The sequence below is a fragment of the Salvia hispanica genome, chromosome 1 (assembly GCF_029641045.1).
Source record: "Salvia hispanica isolate PSC_SH4W2 chromosome 1, Shi_PSC_v1, whole genome shotgun sequence".
In the NCBI taxonomy this organism is placed as follows: domain Eukaryota; kingdom Viridiplantae; phylum Streptophyta; class Magnoliopsida; order Lamiales; family Lamiaceae; genus Salvia; species Salvia hispanica.
This window is the reverse complement of record NC_142692.1, coordinates 45,154,986-45,173,136: the sequence shown is the minus strand read 5'-3', so window position 1 is coordinate 45,173,136 and position 18,151 is coordinate 45,154,986. Positions and strand designations below refer to the sequence as shown.

General features: G+C 37.7%; 1 protein-coding gene and 1 pseudogene across 3 annotated transcripts; one reads left to right on the top strand and one right to left on the bottom strand.

The window, feature by feature from the left end:
* Positions 1-6,157: 6,157 nt before the first annotated feature.
* Positions 6,158-7,275, top strand: LOC125220569 (putative carboxylesterase 5 pseudogene; annotated as a pseudogene).
* A 5,476-nt stretch (positions 7,276-12,751) lies between these two features.
* Positions 12,752-15,751, bottom strand: LOC125223714 (putative carboxylesterase 2). 3 transcript variants are annotated; one of them, XM_048126979.2, is made up of 4 exons: positions 14,127-15,751; positions 13,499-13,764; positions 13,238-13,410; positions 12,752-13,150 (listed from the first exon to the last, which is right to left on the bottom strand). In XM_048126979.2, exon 1 carries the CDS (start codon positions 15,664-15,666, stop codon positions 14,737-14,739), a length of 930 nt encoding a protein of 309 aa, XP_047982936.2. In that variant the 5' UTR covers positions 15,667-15,751; the 3' UTR covers positions 12,752-13,150; positions 13,238-13,410; positions 13,499-13,764; positions 14,127-14,736. The 3 variants fall into 3 exon arrangements, with proteins under 3 accessions (XP_047982936.2, XP_047982937.2, XP_047982938.2); XM_048126980.2 differs by having other exon boundaries at positions 14,223-15,751; XM_048126981.2 differs by having other exon boundaries at positions 14,785-15,750.
* Positions 15,752-18,151: the final 2,400 nt, after the last annotated feature.

The following is an 18,151-nucleotide window of genomic DNA, read 5'->3' as shown; positions in this document are numbered from 1 at the left end:
CCTCTCTATGCTTTTTATTATTCTGTGACTGATCAAGCCTAGTATCTGCCCGAGATTTCCATTGTATACGACCCGAAGGTCCCTTTTCATTATTTGACCTTTCCACGAAGACCCCTCTTTGCATTTTGACCTTTTCACGAAGGCCCCTCTTTGCATATTTTCTTTGACCCGTAGAACCCAGGGCAAGACTGTCACATATCCTCTTTAATCCAACAATTCAAGATATTCTAATGCCATATAAAAACATATTAATTGCATCACTCACATATTCATTGCACCAATCACATATCCATATCACATTTCACAAAATAATTTCAAATAACACAACTATATCAAATTCATATCATATAATCCAAATATTCACTTCACTCTAACACATAACAATCAATCACATAAAATATGTAAAATTAAAAGTGTGATTTATACACACCTGGATACGATAGCTTATCTAAATGAGCTCCTGATTCCATCTACTAATCTACCCCTTGCATCTTCAATCTATTTCCATCTACCCCTGCATCTGCAATCTATTTCCATTTGTATAGCTGTCTTGTATAGCTCTCGTTCTCCAACACCTATTCCATTTTTCTCTCTTTTATTTCATTTTTCTCTTTCTTTTCTTTTTCTTCCAAACTCACTAACTCTCGTTTTTCTCTTTTAACCATCTGATTCTCTCTCATCACAAAACTCCTATTCTAATTGACATTTTATGTATATATATTTTTATTACTCTAGACATATATATTAACTTAATCATTTTAATATTTCCTATATTGAAACGTGGACTTCAAACACCCACTCCACAACTTTACTACTCTATTAAGCTATATTTATATAACTACACGTGTGAGTGCATATTTGAGTCCTTATCCCTAAATTTCAATTCTCATATTTCTACACATATATATGGTTAAGGACAAAAATATAAAAATGCATAAAAATACTCCCATGCACAAATCATGCATTATTACACACGCGCACACTTAAATTAGCTATTTAAGGTTCACATACACATTCACACTTATACATATATATATATATATATATATATATATATAGGGATGTATTCAAATCCTTTTCATATCTTTGGTTCTTTTTTCTTCTTAATCCCAGCCCCACGATTTTGTCATCTGACGGTTAGATTAATGCCACGTGTCATTTAATAATGCACATTTTCATTCTAATAATGCACATCGGCTAATAATGCAACATTATAAATTAATAATGCACATTTTCATTCTAATAATACACAGCGGCTAATAATGCAACATTATAGACTAATAATGCATTGATCACAACCATCCAATTCAAGGATCCAAGGGCTGAGATTAAAAAGGAAATAGGACACTTAGGGTGCAAAGGAGCCTAACACACCCCTATATATATATATATATATATATATATATATATATAACATGCAAATAACCTTATAATTGTACAATAATAAATAAATATATCAATATGCAAATTGATGCATGTTTCAGGTTAGGAATGTCACATTTATTGTGGGATAGAAGGAATATATAATATTTATGATTTGCTCTTTACGTCCTTTACAAGTAAAAACTTTACATTTTGGTTCGTTTATTGAAAATAGAAAATTTTCTATTTTTGGAATTTTTTTCTCTCTAATTATTAGGTGGGACTCATTCTTTACTAACAATAATTCAATTACTTTTTCTTACTATATTGCTCTTACTTTATCAATTATATTAAAAACGGAGAGAATAGTGCTCCCCTCGTCCCACAATAAGAGTCCAATTTTGTCATTTCGTCGATAAGAATCCTATTTCACTTTTACCATAAATGGTAAGTAGACCTCACATCCACCAACTTATTCAACTCACATTTTATTATAAAACTAATATACTCAAACCTACTTTTCTTTATGTTTTTTAAAATTTGTGTCATAACCAAATATATAGGGCTCCTATTTCAGGACGAGGGAATAGTATTTATCAAATTTTCCTATCATAAATTGTTTAATTAAATGAAATGTGCCACAAATCAATACATTCGTCCAATAAAAATAGAGATATTGGGATGACATGAATTTTAATACATATATATATAGGGGCACACTATGGTGCCACCTATATTAAAGTGACAATGTAACTCCATTCTTAACCGTCAGATCTCTTATATAGATGACTTAGATTGGATTGAAGAAATAGAGTTTATATTGCTTGGTTGTGATTATTGTGATGCTTACCAGGGTAATTGTGTCTTTTTTTGTTGGAATTAAATTCGAAACGGAAAGGAAACTCCCGGTGTTTTTTGGCGCTGATTCACTCTCTCTCTCTTCCACTCAGCTATAACGCACGCCAACTCCGTGAAAAACTGAATCGCTTCTCTCTCCAAATCTCCCAAATACTATCATCTGCCGATTTTTTTCATATATTTAATCAAACCCTAGTCTGCGAGCGATTTGTGTCTCTTCTTCTCTGCGAGCGATTGTCACACCGGCGGTTTCTTTCTGCATATCTCACCAAAACTCTCCGTCAGCGATTTGTGTCTCTTCTTCTCTGCGAGCGATTGTCACACCGGCGGTTTCTCCAAAAAATCGGTGCTTGAAGTTTGCAGCCAGTCTCTTCAACCGCCGTCTTCTCCATCCAAGCGTTTTGTGTTTCATTATTGGTTAGTCTGACTGCTTATTGAAGGTTGAGGGTTTATTGAGTAGTGATTATCCTCATTTGGGTTAATTTCGGACCTGTTTTTACCAACATTATTCCAAAATTCTGGGTTGAATATTCGTTTTTTTTTTCTGGGTTATTTAATTGAATGAATCGTACTCAGTTGCTGGAATGCATTTGTATGAATCGGTTTTTGCTTGGTTAATCTTCTGAAATACTGTATTGGATGCTTTGGTCTAGTTTATTTTTTGCTTTGTTCTATGTTGTTGTTTGCTTGGGTGTCATTAAAATGTATTTGTTTGCTTATTGAAGATTAATATTTTGCTTATTCTAATGTTAGGAAGTGCTGGGTGTCATTAAAATGTATTTGTTTACTTATTGAAGATTGATTATTTGCTTATTCTAAAGTTAGAAAATGCTTGGTCTCATGACAAACTCTGTTTCATACGTTTTTGTTACGTTTTTTGATCATTTAGAATTGCTTGTTTTTATTGTTTTTGTTGCTTTGTTCTATGTTGTTGTTTGCTTGGGTATCATTAAAGTGTATGTGTTTGCCTATTGAAGATTGATATTTTGCTTATTCTAGAGTTAGGAAATGCTGGGTGTTATTAAAATGCATTTCGTTGCTTATTGAAGATTGATTTCTTTGCTTATTCTAGAGTTAGAAAATGATTGGTCTCATGATAGACCCTGTTTCCTTAGGGTTCTTTTGGTGATTTATACTTGATCTGTTTCTGGATTGCATTTGTATGAATCGGTGTTTGTTTGTTATTAGGAATTGTTGTGTTGGGCAGTAGGAATTGCTTGCTTTCATTGTAGATATGGTTCATGCGAATTGTTGTGATGAGCATTAAGAATTGCTGTGTTGAGCAGTAGGAACTGCTTGCTTCATTGTAGTCATGGTTCCTGTGATTGTTGTGATGAGCATTAACAATTGCTTGTTTTTATTGTGTTGGTTACTTTGTTGGAAGAAGATTTTGTACACATTTTATTAACGGGTGCCGTTGGGATTCATACATATTAATGGCACATTGTTACCTTGTAAGTGCTTTGTTTTAATATAATTCTTGCTTGTCTTGATACAGAGACATCACCGTGTGTAATTCTGATGAGATGTGTTTTGTTCTATCTAATTCTTTGCTTGGTTGTGCCCTAATTTGCTGTGATTGCTTATTACTGACTGACTAATTGCTTGGTCAAAAGTTATTATATGCTTGTTCTAAAATAAAATCTTTTTTTTTTCTTATTTATTTTAGGACACGATTATACAATGGTGAGAAAGACGTCCGAAGAGGGATGCCAAAGACAATCTGCTGAACCTCGTCGTCGGATAGGAAATTAGTTAGTAATTCTAGGGAACTATTATTTCATTTTGTTGTGTTACTTCACTTTTATTGCTGAACATTGTATCTCAGTTGCATATTATTGCGCTAGAATGTTCTCTTATTTGAGTATATTTTATTATTTAATTTCGGATGTAGAATATCAGCTGTTTTGCTTGAAGCTTATTTATTGGTGGGTTGGACGTTTAGAATTGCTTAGCAGTGGAGTGTATACTAAATTCATCATTTCTATTGCAAACAAAATGAATGATCGCATATTGCATGTTATTTTATACTGAATTGCTTTTTAATAATGTTCTGTCGCATACTATGGATACACTTTGACTAGCCATTATTGCTTCATCCCGCTTTATGATTAAGACAAACAATTTGTGCTAAGGAATACCTGTATTGGAAGAAGGTTTTAGATAGTACGTATAACCTATTGCTCGGTTACATTTATTTTATTGCTTGATTCTTATTCCAGAATAGCATTACAAATATAGCATGCCCATCTGTAATTACTTCAATTCGAATAGTTCTTGATGTACTTTCACAATTAACATAGAGTTAGCATTGCAACTGCTTGGATTTATAAGTTTATTTCCGTTGGCTATGTTTATGGATTTGCTTGGTTTGTAAAACATTAATTTATTTTGCTTGCATATATTAAAGTGTTAACATATTTTTCAATACGGAAAAAAGCACAACCAACCAAAAATCAGTATATACTCCACAGTAAGCAAATTTAAATGGCCAACCAAGCAATAAATAAGCTTGAAATAAAGTAGCTGATATTCACCATCCAAAGCGGAAAACCAAATTCTAAAACCAAGCAATCCGTAAACCAAAACAAAGCAATATTCTGAACACATCCAAATCAAAACAAAGTTATTATCATTTTTATAAAACAATGACAGTCACCATTCAAGGTTTGGGGAACTCTGCCACCATCTTTTCAACATCAACGGGTCCCTTCTTCCATGCCTCTTCAAGGTGGTCGTTTGCGCTTTTTAATGAATCCTTCACGTGCATGAATGTGATCCATTTCAATCTCATGCTTCAGCCCTTCCCTGTTGCACACAATATATTGCCAAGTAACACACTCACGTGAAGATTTGGTTCCATGTTTCCGCGTGTCGATTCACGAGCATAAACGTCATAGAAAGCAATTTCGTAGTCCAAGGTGTCGAATTTCTTGCCAACGAATGGTTTTAATTTTTCATCGCAATCGGGCACACAAGGAACCGCGTAGGATATAGAATAAGCTATAGCTACAAATGAGGCAAGCAATACATGGTATTAGCGCACATGCGATGCAAAATCAGTGAAATGAATATCGGCAGAAATACTGAAGGAAAAATCACAGAGATTGACTACTAACTAAAGATTGAAGGAAAAATCACAGAGAACTGAATGCAAATACCGCAGAAGATAAAAAGAATTGCAGAGACTGGATATAGCGGTGGCGGTTTTTGGCTAAAGATTTGATAGATTAATGCTGAAAATAGAAGAGAGAAGGAAGAGAAAGATCGTAATTGGCGTGAAGAGAGAAACGGCTGGAATTGTTATTCCCAGTTATAGCCTTTTGCAATTTTTTAATTATTTTTTTAAGAAAATTGAGTCTGCCAGGTGTCATGTTAAAAATGCATCTTGTCCAAGATCTAACGGCTGAGAGTGGTGGTATGGTGTCATCACAAATAGCGTTGTCATTTTAACATCTCCCTATATATATATATATATATATTTTTTGTAATTACAAAGGTTTCCACCGGCTGATCCAATGACTATTCTTCATGCTGATTTATAGGCACCTCGATTGATTGAACAGAAGCCCTAAGGATTTAAGACTGCTCCATACTCAAAGGCAGAAATCGATCTCTTAGCCATTTAGTTAATAACGAATGAGTCTTATATCACACCCATAGATTTTTAATCATAATTATTAATGTATGGAAGGAATAGAGAGAAAAAACTTAATGAAATATGTTAATGGAGAGTGGGGTACTCCTTATATTAAAACGAAAGAGGTTATACTAATGGATAGAAATGGAATTTTAATACAGTAAGACATAAAAAGAATATACTTTATTTGGTATGTAGGATGTATTATTAAATGCGCGCACATCTTTTCTTCATAATCTTGCTAACCACACAGCTATCTCTCTCTGTCTCACTCTCACACCCCCTCTCCGTCTCATCCACCATGTCCGGCAACAAGAGTTGCCCACTTTTCCTCTTTTTCTTCTTCATCTTTTATTTACTCGCGGCACAATCTTTAGCCGCAGACTCCACAGACATATTGTATGAAATCCAACCATTCATTAGGGTTTACAAAAATGGCAGCGTTGAGAGATTAATCGGAACAGATACGGTTCCTCCGTCTCTCAATCCGAGATCCAAAGTTCTCTCCAAAAAGACACCATCATCGAGCCATCCCTCAACATCTCCGCTAGGCTCTATCTCCCTCGCTCCGCCATCCGCAAACTTCCCCTTCTAGTCTACATCCACGGCGGCGCGTTTTGCACCAGTTCCCCCTTCTCTTCCACCTACCACAACTACCTAAACTCCGTCGTCGCCGAAGCCAACGTCGTCGCTGTCTCGGTGAATTACCGCTTAGCCCCAGAGAACCCTCTCCCCGCCGCTTATGAAGACTCATGGCTCGTCCTTAAATGGATCTTCTCCCACTCCAAACAGGGCGGAGGCGGTGGCGAGGCGTGGCTGCGGAACAACGTCGATTTCGACCGTGTCTACGTGAGTGGAGACAGCGCCGGAGGCAACATAGCCCACAACGTGGTGGTCCGGGCCGGGTTGGAAGAAACGGGTCGGGTTAGGATCCGCGGGTTGTTCCTGAATTGCCCGCATTTTTGGGGGAAGGAAAGAATTGGGAATGAAGCGAGTGACCCGATAGTGGCGGCGGTGGAGGAGAGTATTTGGATCCATGCGTACCCGAATTCGACCGGGTTTGACGACCCGCAGTTGAACCTGGATTACGACCCGAATCTTTCGAAGCTCGGGTGCAAAAAGTTGGTGGTTTACGTTGCAGAAAATGACATATTGAGAGATAGGGGATTGCAATATAAGAAGGCTTTGGAGAAGAGCAAGTGGGAAGGAGAGGTGAAGAGTGTGGAGGTGAAGGGAGCTGTTCATGTTTTCAATCTAAACTTTCCCAACAGTAAAGATTCAAGCGAAATGCTGAAACATTTTGATCTGTTTCTCAATGATAAAGAAAGGTTTAACTATGGTTTGGAATTAGTGAGAGCGATTATGTAATAAATCAATCTTATTTACAATGTTTAATAAATTATTGCGCCTTTAAATTAAATGGGTGCAAGTAATTTAGTGTTGGGGTTTTGTTTCTATACTCACTATTGGTTAATGATATATATGAATATTTTTGTCTGAAAAACCATCATGTTTGAAATTTACTCCTATTACCTAATATTTAGTATTTACTATATTGCATTAATTACGCTTTGTAAAGTGGAGTAGTACTTAGTTTTCTGTGGGGTATATTTAAAATTTAAGCCAGATCACAGTTTTTTCTCTCGTAAAATTCCTACACTAATTGCAGTAATATTTCTATATGCATTCTCCATTGAAAATTTTATCCGTTTCCAGAAAAAGGATTTCTTTTTTTTTTTATCCATTTTACAAAAATAGAAACTCTTTATTTTAAGAAATTGACTCTACGATCCACTAACACTAATTCGAATATTTTTTCTCTTAATTTCTCTTACTTTACCCATTTTTTCCCATCATCTCCCCTACTTTACTAATTTTATAAAAATTCGTATCGTTTCCAAAGTTCTTATTTTTCAGAAATGGAGGGAGTATCTCCTGTCATATTTCTATCTTTCTTATTGGTTCATCTTAAAGTAAACAAATTGAATCTTGATTTTTAATTATTTAGCATGAAACATGCAATGTTGAGGGTCATTTTATTGATTTTTAATTATAGTTAGTGTATACAATTTATTTTCACTTTTCTCAGTCTCAATCTTTGAAAATCAAAAGTTTTCCTTCATCATGAACTCTCTTTTTGGTCCAATCTTAATATATATATATTTTTTTATCATAGATTATAATCCACTTTGGGTATTCAATTTGCAAGATTGTATGTCGTAATTAAATATGTAGTGTGTTTGGTTTATGAGATTCAATCACACAACTTAATCCTAGATGGATAATCATTGAATAATTAGTCATAGCTAACCCTCTATAACTATAATAATTTCACAACTTAATCATAAATTATATCTTGATATTAATTTATCTAGGAAACCGAATACCATCTTCAGTATTAAAGACTTTTTTAAAATTTCTTCACTGCAAACAAAATAAGAATTCCAGATTATCGACGCACGAAACCGGTTGCTAACGGCTGACGCATAGTCCGTTGGTAAATTTACCGATGGCCTTTCTAATCAACATGAGAAAAGGGATGATTTGTCTTTAATTTCAATCAGTGGTTAAGAGGGATGACCTTTTTCTATTTTCTTTTCTTAATAAACTAAGGCCCAACTATAAGCAAGTGTAATTAGCCCACTCGATAATAAACATGGGTAGCCCAAAGCTATATCTCTAATCTTTATCAATTTATTTATTGATTTATATTTCTTAAATCTCATACCGAATTCAAATGAACTTTTAATAGAAATGGAGGGATCATACCGAATTCAAATGAACTTTTAATAGAAATGGAGGGAGTATTTATTTTCTTCCTTGAATTTCCGCCTAAATTTTCATTAACTTTGACTGCATTGCGCAATATTCGTAGAATGATTATAACTTTCTCCACAGAACTCCGATTGATACGTTCAAGGATTCCAGGAGAAGCTCTTTCGAAGAGGAAGAGAGTGGTATGCATTAACCACTGATTGGACTCCAAAACCGCCGGGAAACTCAGCTTGAACTGAGGCTGCTGCACCTTAGCCTTTTGCATCTTTTTTTGTCTTTTGCTATCATTTATCAACAAACACATAAAAAATACCAAATGTATAACATATGCAATTTAAGAATATAATTTGCATGAATGACATTTAAAATGAGTCAAATCTAGTCCTTAAAAACATGCAAAATCCGTGTTTGTCAGTATTATAGTACTATTTCACCACATCTGGTGAAATACTACTCTTTCCATTCCGTGGTAGTGGAAGCATTTCTTTTCGACACGCGATTTAAGAAAAATTGTATTAAATGAGTTAATAAAATAAGAATAAAGTAGGAAATGAAAAGGCTAGATGATGCAAAACGTATGGAGAAAACAGACTGAACGGAGAAATAATCAGAGAAACACTAGTTTCTGTGGAAACGAAATATTATTATAAAAAATCAGCTACTACCAGAAACAAAAACAACGCTACTTATAAGCGTCTAGAAACCCTAGAAATTCAAAAGGAAATAAAATGCAATATAGAAAATTAAAACTAAGTCCGAAAAAATAGTAAAATGTCGTTTTCACACCTCCTAAACGATGTCAGATGGCCAAAATCCATCATCCATCAGTCGCGATGAGTTCGATTCCAAATCGCGATTCGCATGCACCATGCGAATTTCAAGTCATTCTGGCACCGAAGGTTTAAGCCTGATTTATACGTTCGAACTGTATCATACTTCGCCCTCTTGAAAAAGACTCGACCTCGAGTCTGCTTCATCTGCTGACGCCACTTCATTCACTTCAGTTGCTTCGTCCTCACTATCAACAACATTGAATGTAGCAAATAGACAAAATTGAATGTAGCAAATAGGCGCCGCAGCACCCCTATTGTGGATACCCTAATGAATTAAAGATTACTCCCTCTGTCCGTCATTAGGAGTCTCATTTCTTGGCGGTACGGGTTTTAATAAATGTTAAGAAAAATGAGTGGAAAAAAGTTAGTGGAATAGGGGTCCCACTTGTATATATTAGTTTTAAATGAAATGTGAGTGTATTGAGTTAGTGGAAGATGAGACCCTATTACCATTTATTGTAAAAATGAACCGGGACTCCTATTCGTGGACGGACTAATTAAATGGCAAAACGGGACTCCTATTCGCGAATGGGGAGTAAGTTTTCAAAAAATATAAGACATAAAGTTAAATATTAAAGATACTAATATTATGATATATTTACACATTTATATAGCTAAAAAGTGATATTTCATTCTTAAATTGCAGTCAAAGAACTCTAAAAAATTGCAAACATCATTACATTATAACTTGAATTAATTTTTTACTTAAATTTAAGAAAAATTAAATAAACAAAATTAAATTTTACATAAATTTATGAATACAATAAAAGTAAATATATAGAAATTAAAACAAAAAAAATTCTCAACAAATGTAATTTAAATTTTTTCTTCTTTTCCTTATATTTTCGAAATATCCCGAAAACCCCTGACCTACCATCTCTACTAAGGGTGTGTTTGATAGCCAAGGAAAACCAAGAAAAAGACCCCTTTCCTAGGCTTTTCTAATGTTTGATACATTTTCAATTTTGGAGTAGAAGCCCGCGAAATAACCCGGCCCGCAATGGCCCAAGAATGTAAACCACTATTTCGGACGAAACTTATCGGTGAAGAAGCTGAGGCTTGTTTTCCAGCTTTCAAATTTGGGTCAAGAAAATAAATGCCTTCCAAAATTATCCCTCTCATGCTCAATTCTCTCTTCTCTTCCATCTTTCTCTTCCCTTTTTCTCTTTCATTTCGTTCAGATCTGCAGAGTTCACAAACTTCTCTTCCCTCTCTCTCTTTGATAATTGGTTAGATTTGCAGCACCACTTCCCTTTTGCTCTTTGATTTCCCGTCGGAATTGTAGCATCACTACACCATCTCTTCCCTTTTCCTCTTTGCTTTCCGGTCATGGAGGCGCAGCACCACACCACACCACACGAATTTAAGACATCAATTTCAATTACTACGAATTTATCTCTCTAAATTGGCTGCCTGTTTTTGTGCAGCACCACTCTAGAAGATTTATTCACACAGATGGCTCTTTTTCTCCATCTTTGAAGAACTGTATTGCTGTCAATTTGGTGGAATTACAAACATTGGAGAAAAATAGAAAATATTGAGGGCTAGAATGTCTACACAATATATATATTTGTTAATGTGGGTATCAAACTTGAGTGCTATTTAAGAAACTTATATTTCCTAAGGTATCAAACAATAACCGAGAAAAAGAAAAGCCAACATAATTTGGATTATTTTCTGATGTAGTTTCTTCTCTAGCATTTTCCAATATATAGAAATTAAAACAAAAAAAATTCTCAACAAATGTAATTTAAATTTTTTCTTCTTTTCCTTATATTTTTGAAATATCCCGAAAACCCCTGACCTACCATCTCTACTAAAAGTAAAATTTTGTTTAGTACTTTCATGTATTTATTAGATTGAGATCACATTTAACATATTTCTCCTTAGTAAATTGTGCTTGAGGTTAGTTTCCTCTATAAAAAACGTGTCAGATATATTTTGATAATAAATTATGTTAATGTAAACTTGTCAGCTTCTAATCATTAGTTCAATTTAGACGTGGCCACGGTTCGTCAAACCGCCAGCCCGGCTATGACGGTTCCGGTTCCGGTTTAACCGGCGGTCACGGCGGTTCCGGTTCCGGTTAATAACCGCCGGTTTTTCGCCGGTTCCGGTTCGGTTTCGGTTTGTTTTTTTTTTGTTTTTTTTTTTTAAATCTTATAGTTATTACTTCTAAATTCTATAGTACAATCCAAAGAGAAATTGGTAACGATAAAGAATTGCAATTTTATTGATTTGAAACTTTGAATGTAAATTTCTACAATACAATTACAAGTTACAAAATACAACTATACAACTATACAACTATACACTTGAATTTAAAATATAGATACAAAATTACAGTTTACAAAAAATATATTAAAAGTAAAGTTGAAACAATTAGAAAAAAAAAGAAAAAAAAGGAAAAGGACTTGAGCTCAACTTAAATTTAAATTTTGAAATTCAAATTTTGAAAATGGTCGGAACCGCCGGTTTTTGGTCAGAAACCGGCGGTTTCCGACACCTTTTCAGGCCTACGCTGCAACCCTACGCCCTACGCCTACAACCCTACCCCCGAACTGTCGGAAACCGGCGGTTTTGTGTCAGAAACCGCCGGTTTCTGACCAAAAACCGGCGGTTAACCGTCCTTTTCCGACCCTACTGAACCTACCGACGATGACCATTTATTTTCGGTTAACCGGCGAACCGGCAGTTCCGAACCGGCAGTTAACCGCCGGTTACGGTTTCGAATTTTGTTGAACCGTAACCGAACCGTATGTCGAACCGTAACCGGATTTCGAACCGGAACCGTCGTCCGGTTCCGGTTCCGGTTCCGAACCGCCGGTTCAAAACCAGCGGTTAACCGGTGGGCCGATTTGGTTTGGCCATGTCTAGTTCAATTCCTCCATAAAATCAGCTCTATCTGATTTCCCACGTACAGGAGTTGAACTGCACTACAGCTCTTCAAATGAGCTCCAACAAAAGCTAGCAAGACTAGTGGCTAGTCTCGGAGCCTGAGCTGAGCATTCAACCTTCACAAGATCGATTGACATTTTATATATAGAAGCATGAATAATGAAATTGTTGTTTGTTCGATACAAAGACCAGTTGGCGGAAATCTTCGTCAAAACATAAAACAATAAGGGTCCGTTCGGTACACAGAATTGGAATTGAAATTCTATGAAATTGAATTAGTCAATTCCAAATCCTTTGTTTGGTATAATTGAAGAATTGACATGGAATTGAATTAAATTCCAAATCTCTTAGTTTGGTAACTCAAAGCAAAAAATTTGGAATTGAATTGATTCAAAATTCAACATTTTTATTAAATAATTATTATTAATAATATTTTATTTTTATTTTCATACTCTAAAATTCATAAAACACAGCCAAAAAACAACTAGCAAAAATACCCACTCAATTTTCAACAGAATCATTCATCTCTTCGATTTTCATCCTCTTTACCGCGCGGGCCACATCCGATAGCCCTCGTTAGGGATCTGGATCAATGTATCCAACTTCTCCCCGGTCACTATGTTCCCTCCATTCTTCTCAACCCGGTACGTTAGCGGCGTTCCATCTATTGCGGCGTCGACTAACACAGCTGAGTTCTCATATATCTCCTCCGTCACCAGTATCTTCAAGACCTCAGTCACCACCCCCTTCTCCAGCCACCTTTGTATAGGGGGGCACCATATACCTGAGAGCATGAATAACACTACAGTCCGCAACACAAGTACACAACGCATCAATATAGTATATGCAGAAACCAAGCAACGGATCTTACTAGATCATAACTCTGGCCAGTATGACATCAAGTGCTGCTTCCGTGACGCCCATGGTGTCTGCCAGGCACTTCACAACGACATTGACCTGGACCTCAGCTGGTCGTGGGAGAGAGGGTTGAAGACCACTATCTCGTCTAGGCTGTTGAACAGCTCCGGCTCGGACTATTTCCACCTGTTGAAGGATCGAAGTTTGAATTACCATTTTATATATACAACTTATATTCAAATACTCAAATTATATAGGCAATGGCCAATTATACCTCTTGCATCACCAACTCATGAGCGCTTTCCATGGTGCAATTCCTGCTCAATCCTCTTAGAGGATACTCGGCTCCAAGGTTCGAGGTCATGACGATCGTGAAGTCTACTGTACGACCTTTCCTGTCGGTTAGCCTGCCATCGTCCAAAACTTGCAGCAAAGTATTGAACACTGCCGGATGGGCTTTCTCCACTTCATCAAACAGGACCACGCAATAAGGCCATCTCCTCACAGCCTCCGTCAACTGCCCCTTCATGCCCAACGCACCTAGGCAAAGCACCAATCAGTCGACCAAGTTGTTAGCACTAAGTCCAAAAGCATCAGCACTAATTGATGGGATGAAAATCAAGTTGTTAGATCCAAACTTCACATATTGCCATTTAAAATAGGGTAAATCACATATTATGCCAATCTAGTTGTGAAAATAAACATTTGCAAATAACATTATTAAAATTTCTACCATTAAATTAAACTACAGAACAATTTCTACTATTAAACTCTACAGATAACAAAATCTACCATTAGACTCCAATCCTTAAATTCAACCAAATTAATCAGAATTGTAGCAAAAATTGGAAGATAAGCACGTTGAAATAATTCGTAACAACAAAATTTCAAAAAAATTCTACCAAAAAATTTAGAACTTCACTGTAGCTTTCTATCGGCTTTCCATCAAGCAAGAAACACAACAAATCTGATTGTTACTTGATTATCCATCAACTCACAGAGATGAAGAGGTCAACGCAATTGCTGAGAGAAAGCGGCTAGGGCACCGAAGAAACACAAAAGAGCAGATTTTGTGTTTTATATGATCCGTTTCATTTTGACCCGATTCAAGGGTCCGCGTATTTTTAAAATTTTGACCTATTTTTGTATGGAATGGAATTGATTTATTAATTTTTTGTTATGGCATGGAATTAAAAATAAGAATTTGTAATCGTGGGAATTAGTATTCAATTCCAAATTTATATATTTTTGTAATATCAAATAGTGGAATCGGATTTCGAGGGCCCAATTCCAATTTCAATGTCTGAATTCTGCGCTACTGATCGCAGCCTAAAGAAATTCCAATTAAATTTGCATCACAACCAAATAATAGCTACTATAACCAATTAATTGGGGCTAGAATGAGTATTTAAATCTTGAAGACCATTTGAATTGAAATTATACGTTGGCTACAATTAACGCAAGCTGATATATAGTACTATGAATTACTGCAGCTTGACATACACATACTATTTAGTTATTAATAAAGGAAGCCACTTTCTTGATCATATCGACGCCAACCTGATTATCCGGAACAAACACACTGAACACATGATCTTCACCTGCAACTTCAAAGCACTCGATTTTTCCCTTCCATCCACAATTGCTCAGCACCTCCTTGTAATACCATCCTCTATCCTTGAGGTGATCCTTCCCCGCAACATAAACCAGCACTTTACCACAACCCAAACCCGACAACTTCGGATCCTTACCCGGATTCACCCATCCCTCATCGGTATCCCTCAAGCTCGGGCAAACAAATCGCCACAATTTCTCACAAAACTCCCTCCCACCCTTGAACTCCTCCGTCGTTTCGCTCCCAATCGGATCCACGCCCCCAAAGTAAGGGCAATTGAGGAAAATCCCTTGCAAATTGAAACCCTCCGGATTCTCCGACCCGACCTGCATTGCGATGTTGTGTGCTATATTCGCGCCGGCGCTGTCCCCGCCTAAATACACCCGGTTCAGATCGGCGAATTCGTTGATCCACTCCTCCTTTCCCTCGGCGATCCACTTGAGAGCGTGCCATGAATCCTCGAACGCAATCGGTAGCGGGAATTCGGGGGCTAATCGGTAATTTACCGAGACGGCGATGACGTTAGCTTGGGCGACTAGGTGATTGAGGTGCTTGTGATAGAGTGGAGAGAAGGCGGATTCGATGACGAAGCCGCCGCCGTGGTAGTAGACGAGGAGAGGGAGCTTTTTGGTAGGATGGGCGTTGGGCGGGAGGTAAATCCGAGCGGAGAGGTTGATCTCCGGTGCGATTTCGACGTCTTTGGATTGGACACCCGTGGCTGGATCTAGAGATGGAGGGACGACATCTTCGCCAGTGAGCCTCTCGACTCTGCCATTTTTGTAGACTCTATGCATAGGGGAAAAATCGTGGAGGATTTCGTCGGCCATTGATGAGAGAGAAAGGATTAACCGTGCTCTTATTTTCTGAGTCACTGGATATTAAGCAATCTCTATCTGAACTCCAATTCATTAATCGACAGATTGTAATTTCTCAATTAATAAAAGATAATTTTTGTAATTTACTAAGTGGAGTACTACTATTATTTTATGTCTTTATTCATCAAGATGACCCCATAATATAAACGACATTAAGTTTGTTGCCTTTTTTACTAAGTGGAGTAGTTTTAATTTTTTGTTGTTTAGCTTTTTTTCCTCTTCTTCATTTGTGCTTTTAGTCTTTCAGGGTCCTTTGGTGTCGGTAGATCAAGCTTGTGTTGAGTTGTTTTGCTTTGATTTTTGTGTCTTGTTATGTTTTATAGCATAATAATATTGATTGTTATGTTGAACCTATGCTTGCAATTCACGGTAGTTTAAGTGTTCTCTTACAAGGCTAAAATTAGTCCTGAATATATGATCATTTTATGATTTTGGTCCTAAACATTATCTTTTGAATTTTTTGATCCTGCACATTTCAAATCGGATAACAATTGGTCCTACGTTAACAATTCCGTTAATATTTAACGGTCAACCATTTTAATCCCTATTTTGACCAACTAGCATGTTGATGGTGATTATCTCTCTTAATTAAAACCTTAATTACTTTGGGTTATCATCTTCCTCAATAATCCTAACCCCAAATTGAAGGGAGAGAGAGGGCGGCGACAGTTGCGGCGGAATCCGGGCGAGAGAGAGACGGAGGGATGCGACGGCGTGGAGCCGCCGCGCACAGCAGCAGCGGCGGCGGCGTGGTGAACAGGTCCGAGAGAGGGAGAGATTAGGGAGGGGGAAAGAGAGAGAAAGGAGGGGAAGACGGAGGAGAGAAGAGGACCGCCGTCGGAGGGGCGGCGGCATCAGCAGGTAGTGAGAATTGATGATGAGAGGAGCTCCGGCGGCGGACGGCAGCACTAGAGGGCGGCGGCAGCGGCAGGTAGTGAGAATGAGGAGCTTCTCTCTCATCAATTTGGGGTTAGGATTATCGAGGAAGATGATAACCCCAAAGTAATTAAGGAAGATGACGAGGAGCTTCTCTCTCATCAATTCTCACTACCTGCTGCCGCCGCCCCTCCGACGGCGGCCCGCTTCTCTCCTCCGTCTTCCCCTCCTTTCTCTCTCTTTCTCCCCCCCCCCTAATCTCTCCCTCTCGCGGACCTGTTCACCACGCCGCCGCCGCCGCTGCAGCTGCAGCTGCTGTGAGCGGCGGCTGCGCGCTGTTGCATCCCTCCGTCTCTCTCTCTCTCTCTCTCCCGGATTCCGCCGCCATCACCTCCATGCACCGCCTCAATGGTCGCCGCTCTCTCTCTCTATCTCGTCAATTTGGGTTAGGATTATTGAGGAAGATGAAAATCCAAAATAATTAAGGTTTTAATTAGAGAGAGGTAATCACAATCAACATGCTCAAGTTGGACAAAATAGGGATTAAAATGGTTGACCGTTAAATATTTAACGGAATTGTTAACGGAGGATCAATTGTGATCCGATTTGAAATGTGCAGGACCAAAAAATTCAAAAGATAAAGTCTAGGACCGAAATCATAAAATTGGCATATGTTCAGGACCAATTTTGGTCTTTACTTTTCTCTTTTATATAAAAACATAAAAGAAAAAAATGATTACAATTCTTAGAGCATTAGCAATAGAGGGCCGATGGGCATCGCCCCACCATAGCAGCGGAGGGGCCGTTCCCTATCCCTCCCCTCCCCCAAATGGCCTATGCGGATGAGAAGGGCCCTTCGATCAGCCCTCCATTGGGCCGATCGAAGGCCCACTCATTTTTTATTTTTTATTCTTTTTTATTTTTTTTGATTTTTTTCTTATTTTCTATATATATTTTCATTTCCCATCACTCTCACTCCATCCCTTCACTTTCCATCACTCATCTTCTCACTCTACACTTCTTCTCTCTAGAAAATGGATTCTGACAACTCTCCACAATTATCATACGATGGAAGCCCGTACACGGGCAGAACCCAAATTCTGCCCGATACCCAAACTCCATTCACTCCGCAAAATCCGTACTTCAACCAACCTCCACCATCTCACCAAAATCCCTTCTTCAACCAAGTTCCCGGTGGCAACATATTCGGTGGAGGATTCACTCCTTACTTTACCGGGAACCAACCTGCGGCCTTCCCTTAATTCTCCGGCCAATAACCCCACAGGCGTTCCACTGGAGCATCGGAAGAGGAATCGACCCAAATTACGGGGACACGGTGTACCGGCTAGAGATGATGAGTTCTACACCCGACACTCACGGATCTACAACTTTTCAAATCACAAATCCGAGCTTCAGCATGGAAGAGTATGAAGTGGAGGAGATGCACCTGAAGGTGCACAAACCGAACCGAACCGCCGGTTAACTACCGGTTCGTGAACCAGAACCGGAACCAGCGGCGGCGGTTCGAACCGTGAGACGGTTCGCGGGTTAGACGGGCCGG